This window comes from Pteropus medius, unplaced genomic scaffold (genome assembly GCF_902729225.1).
Source record: "Pteropus medius unplaced genomic scaffold, Ma_sr-lr_union100, whole genome shotgun sequence".
NCBI classification, from domain to species: Eukaryota; Metazoa; Chordata; class Mammalia; order Chiroptera; family Pteropodidae; genus Pteropus; species Pteropus medius.
Window position 1 is genome coordinate 621,660 of NW_024349569.1, and position 6,000 is coordinate 627,659.

Genomic DNA, 6,000 nt, shown 5'->3' on the forward strand with positions numbered 1-6,000 from the left:
GACACTGAGGGAGCACCAACAGCAGGCCAGTCTGGCCCTCGCTCCTCCGCTACCAATGCTGACTCTGATCTCCATCCGTCTGACTAAATCGTTCTGAACCTGGGCAGGGGAAAAGGAGATAATTTATTGATTTCTCTTAATACCCCAATGGAATCCATTCCTTTAAGATCTCAAAAGTTTTATTAGTTAAATGCCAAATTGCTCATGAACCTCATTCTTTAAATAGTGGTAGGATATCAAATTAGAGAAGCAATAGTGGCCAGCTCACCTAGAGGTCCTATACCATCATGAGGACTTTAGATTTTACTGAGTGAGATGGAAACTGTGGAGGGTTTTGAGCCTGAGAAGTGATTTGCATCTCTACCTACAAGAACCATGTCACTTAAAGCTCACCCTCTAATGCTTTGTGTATTTTACACCTATCAACACAATCTTGCCTCTGTCCAAATTTCCTGAAATCATTTGATTTGGTTGTCCCAGTCTTCAAGAGTAGTTTCCCAGTTGAGCTTACTGTGGACTTTGTGTCTTCAGCTTTAGGAGGGCGCTTCTCAATAGCAGTGTGAACCCCAATCCTGTGGATTGCCATTCCAGGCTCCTCTCTTGTATGCATTACTTTTCCTATGTTAGGTTTCATCGAGCTGCAGTCACTGTTTCTGATCTAATAGCAATTAAAACATCTCACTTCCTACATCCCTCTTTAAGAGCACTTCGATTTGGGTGCACTTCCCTTTCCCTCTCAGTATATGTAACTTTTCTGGCCTTCAAGATCTCTTTCTTCATAACAGACTATTCTGTCCTCCAAGATTTATCAGTTCTACTAAGGAAAGCACTTCTTTTAACTCATTGGTTTTGTCAAGAGCAATTTTGTCCCCTAGAGGATAGTTGGCAATGTCTAAAGACATATTTGGTTGTCGTATCTGGGGGCCGGAGGGTAAGGATACTGTTCACATTTAGTGGGTTTAGACTAGGGAGGCCACTAAGCATCCTGTGCACAGGATGGCTCCTTCAACAAAGAAGTACCCAGCCCCAAAATGTCAGTAGTGCCAAGATTGAGAAACCTTGCTCTAGCTTAATCAGTTTTTATTCCTTTATTGTTTTCATTCAACCACTTTTGTTCTGATACTAAGACTATATTTTTCAAATTATTCCATTTCTTCCTTGATTCCATAATTTGCAATATGAATCCTATTACAAGCCCTTGGGTTTGAAATAATTTAATTGTGTTGTTTCTCTACTTCAATGCAAGAAGACAATATAGTCTCTTTATAACTGCGGCCTCCATTCCTTTTCATTAGTTGATTTAATAAATATACCTCCCTTTTGTGGGTGAAACTGGTTTGGATCTCTGAAATCTAAAGCCATGTCAGTGCTCAACTTGAAGTCACATAGGAACAGTGAATTAGGGACAAACCACATATATTCAAAGTCAGTCCCTCCACAGTTTATAATGGCCCTGGAGGGCACTCAAAACAGCATAAGCAGATGACGAGATTTTGGTGCTGCTGATCTGGTTCACATTCTGCAATTAAATATGTAATGCTAAAGGCATTTTATAGTCCCAGCCTGCAGACCTGCTGAGAAACACAGCGAAGGCAGATAAGTGTTCTAACTTTATAATGCTGGAATATCCTGCAGCATCACTCATCCCTGGAATTGAGTCTTCACTTATTCGTAAGACCTGTATGGTAAGCATTTGCTAAGGCCTATTTTTAAAAAAGTTCTGTGCTTATAGATGCCAAAGGCAGTTAGCTGTTTTGAATTACCAGGGTCAAAAATTCCTTATGACCTCACTTATTAAAATGTAAGACTTAAAGCCACTTACTCTGGCCATGCCAGTTATTTTGGTATTCAAATTCTTCTCCACATATATCTCAAAATGCCAACCACAGCACTTGACCTTGGGTTTTGATGAGCTTCCAATAGATTATAACCTTTTTTTCTCCATACAAAATTAAAACTAATTGAGAGAAAAAGAAGGAGCCTTAGAAATAGGATACAGATCAGAATGTCAGGTTCGTTACTGATAAAACTGTTGGAGAACATGGCTTGGGAGTGAGTTCCAAGTAGGCTTGCTAGTGCTGTCTAACTCCCATAACCTAACCAGTCCCCTGGTACAGCCCACCTGAGGGAGAACTGGGCCTGCAAAGCAAATACTCTTACCCAGGACTCTACTGGTCAAGAAGAGAGAGAGAAGGAAAGGAAACGACTAATGCTTATTTCCTTTTAATAGATTAGTTTCACCCAGTCAGAAAACATGAGTAAAGGGTTGTCATCGCCCCCAACCATGGAGGAAGGATGAATTCAGAATGGGGTCTGAAGCCAGAGCATTGTGCTAGTATAGCTTCCTCCATAAGGAAGCAAGAAGCGTGTGCAATAAGTTTGCTCCTCCCTCTCAGTCAACTACCATGTGACTGGCCTCTGCTGTTCTTATCATTGTGATCTATTGTTTCTAAATACATCATCAAAATACACATTCTTCTTCTAATACATATGTTCTCTCTCTCTAGGTCCTCCTGTATGATCCTCTCTTTGACTGGACCATGAATCCTTTGAAAGCTTTGTATTTACAGCAGAGGCTAGAAGATGAAACTGAGCTCCACTCAACTCCAAATGCAGCTCACCAAGAATGCAAACGAAATCTCAGGTGAGCAGTATTTTAGGAAAGACCTATTCTCAATTGTTCAGATTTTCCTATTCCTAACTCCCTTTAAACTGTTTTACTTCATTAAGACCTTTGTGTTTTTGTCATTAGTGATACTGACCAGAGTTTCAACAAAGTAGCTGAACGTGTTTTGATGAGACTGCAAGAGAAACTGAAAGGAGTGGAGGAGGGAACCGTGCTCAGTGTGGGTGGACAGGTGAATTTGCTCATACAACAAGCCATGGACCCCAAAAATCTCAGCCGACTTTTCCCAGGATGGAAAGCTTGGGTGTGATATTCAGCATACGAATTACCCTTGAATTCAGCCTTTTGAAAATACATTTTGGCCTTCATTTTTAACCCACCCGTGTACTTTGAATAGGTATTAATATTAAGTGAACTACTTACTGTTTTTTTTTTAAATGTTTAATACTTGCTTCAATAACCAAAAAATGCTTTGACAGTCTCAAGAAACATCTCTCTTACTTTAGAAATAATTGTCATGCATGCTCTACTTTTAGGCTAAACATTTTTCCTTCTTAAGTACATTCTTGTATCGTTTTCAGTAGTCACACTTTAGCTGAAAACGGAAGCAGCAGGAGCATAGGAACATCACCGGCGGTTTCTCCTTCAGTATGAATTAGAACAAATAAAGATACTGCTAATTTTGAGATGGTTTTTAGTTAAAATTTATTTCTCAGAGATTATTATATATGAATGATAAATTATTTGATATTAATACATAAAAGGAAGAAAAAACTTGAAAATCGTAACCATCTCTATATCATGGTAAAGCTACCTTAAAAATAAGAAGCAATGTTGGAAACAAATTAGTATTTAAGAAATATGTTTGGATTTTCAGTAGCAGTGTTACTGAATCATACAGTTGTCATGTTATGGAGAACAAATTTCAAAAACCCAGTTAGTATGACTACTATTTTTAAAAGATATATATTGGTCCTCTTCATTCTGTTCTCTGTCTTTTAAGCCCTTCTGTTTTTTCCATTGATCTTTCTGTGATACCTGTCTTCTGGTTCATGAACTCTCTTGTCAGGTATCTTTTTAAACTAATCATTGGGTTGCTTCTTTCAAAAATTGTTTTTTAGTTTCTAGCTACATATCATTCTTCAGATCTGCCTATTGATTCATAGTGTCTAGTTGTTTTTTTTAACTTTTCAATTTTTTTTATGTCACTAGTCACTTTAAACATCCTTATTTTATAGTTTCTCTAATAGCTCTATTAAATCAATTTCCTGTTGTTTGTATCTGTTGATTCTTATATTTGGTAGACTGCTTATTTACGTATTTTGTAATTTTGAAAGATGAGCTTATTTTCAGCAGGGCTTTCTCTGTGGGAATCTTACGTGACCCGGGTTAATAATAATCCCTTCCAAATAAGTTTTGTGTCTCCTTATGTCATATTCCCACTGACAAAGGACCACTGTTAATTTCTTGGCTGTGGGGTTTCTAGACCCCAAGAGTAGTATAAATTACCGAGAGAAGACTCCTAGGCCAAGACAGACACTTTTCCTCATCATCTCCCTGTGCTGGTTTTATTGACTCCACTCTCTCTGAGAGTGCCAGCGTCTATGTGTTGTACCTTCATGATGGGCATAAGGGGAGGTGGATTTAATTCCTACCCACTGCCTTCTGCAAGTCCAACGTTTTATCAGTCCCTTTATAGATGTTAAAACTGAAACCCATAGGTTAATGAGATGGGCAAATTATGCTAGGAGAGCTAGAATGTCAGCTCACACATTTAGCTTTCTGGTTTTCAGTTCCCTTCATTTTTGTTCTTTTAGTTCCCTAAAGATTTCCTCTTATTTTCTTGTAAGTTCTGCTAGGCATTTGAAAGAACGTCTCTTATATTTTATCCAGCATTTCTGTTTTATTGAAGAGGAAAGATTTAGATATCAAGTTTGATATGTAGCTAGATATGGAACACCTTTCTGTCCCGATACTGTCAGCATGTAAACAAGTAAAACTACTGACTTGTATATTGGTGAATATAATTCCTCCTTTATTCTTAGGAAAATGTTCATCTCAGTTGCAGAGATGAAGAAATGGGTAATTGAATTTTCCTCTTATTTGTACCTTAGGTAACCAGTTTATGTAAACAGGTATTTCTTACAATGGGTTAGCATTTCTGTCTATGGCCAGTGGCAAGCACTCACTCATATCTGACCTCCCCATCTTCCCCTCCTTCCAAAAACAATCTCCAGAACTTTGTGGACTATAAATTTCTTAGTTTGGTTTTTGGAGAACTATTCTTAAATTTATTTCTCATTTCAAGTTACAGTCTTATCTTGGTGTCTCTTTTGCTTATAAGCTGCCTGAATGAATATTTAATGTATATTGGCAGTTTTATTACTATAGTGAATCAAGGGAATGTAATAAACTTGGAATGTCTTTATTCAAGAAAGCTATGAAATCTTCATGGATGAATAAAAAATGATTATTAGATGAGAATATAGGTAAATGAATTTGTAACTAATTCTTGCTGGTTGATGTATCCAAAGAACTGAATAACATCATGAGTCCACTCTTCAATCTTTAATGGTGTGCCATAAGGTTCCTGTCCTATTCAAATATTCTTATTAACAGCTTTGAAAAGTTTACCAAATTTGAAATAACAAACCTAGGAGGAATAGCTGATTCACAGGTAACAGAATTGGGATTCTAAAAGATTTTGACAAGCCAGAACACTGGAAATGATAAGATTGAAATTTACTGGGAACAAATAAGTAATGGTTAGATTTCTAAAATATTAATCATATATGTTATATGCTGAATACCTAACATACATTATATGTAGCATTTCTTGCAAGATTAGTCATGTTTTCCCAGTTTATACCTGGAGAAAGTGAAGTTTGGAGAAATAAGGTAACTTCTCCAAGGTCAGAATATAGTAAATCAAATGTACAAGTTTAGGGACATCTAACTTAAAAAGCTTCCAGGTGAAAAGAATCTAGGCATCATCAATCAGTTGCTCACAAGGTCAGTGGAAACCAAGTGAGAAGCTACTAGAAAAGCTAATAAATTACATTTTGAACACGTGTCCAGATTAAGGGAGATAATAGCCCTCCCGCCATTCTCTGTGCTAGTCATAACACCTCAAAGAATCTTCCTAATTAGGTATATAAATTCATAGTCATTATAGTATATGTACTTAGAAATGCTAAAAATTTATATATAGTCTAAAGCAAATAAAAGCAAAAAGGAAAAACGTTGGACTTCTTAATGATAAATTTCATATAGATTTATTTTAGTACTTTTGAATGTATTTCTGTACTACATGGTTACCAGATTCCTGTTGTACTGTTACCTATTTTGAATAAATAATTCTAAAAGAAAATATA

The 6,000-nt window shown here is 36.7% G+C and overlaps 1 protein-coding gene across 6 annotated transcripts in view; it reads left to right on the forward strand.

Moving 5' to 3' along the window:
- Positions 1-6,000, forward strand: part of ATM (ATM serine/threonine kinase) — a 125,271-nt gene extending 119,271 nt beyond the window's left edge. For all 6 annotated transcript variants that reach the window (XM_039883165.1, XM_039883162.1, XM_039883166.1 and 3 more), the window contains 2 exons: positions 2,508-2,644; positions 2,753-6,000. In XM_039883165.1, the coding sequence (XP_039739099.1) occupies positions 2,508-2,644; positions 2,753-2,936 (321 nt within the window). In that variant the 3' untranslated portion in view covers positions 2,937-6,000. The remainder of the gene's footprint in view (positions 1-2,507; positions 2,645-2,752) is intronic.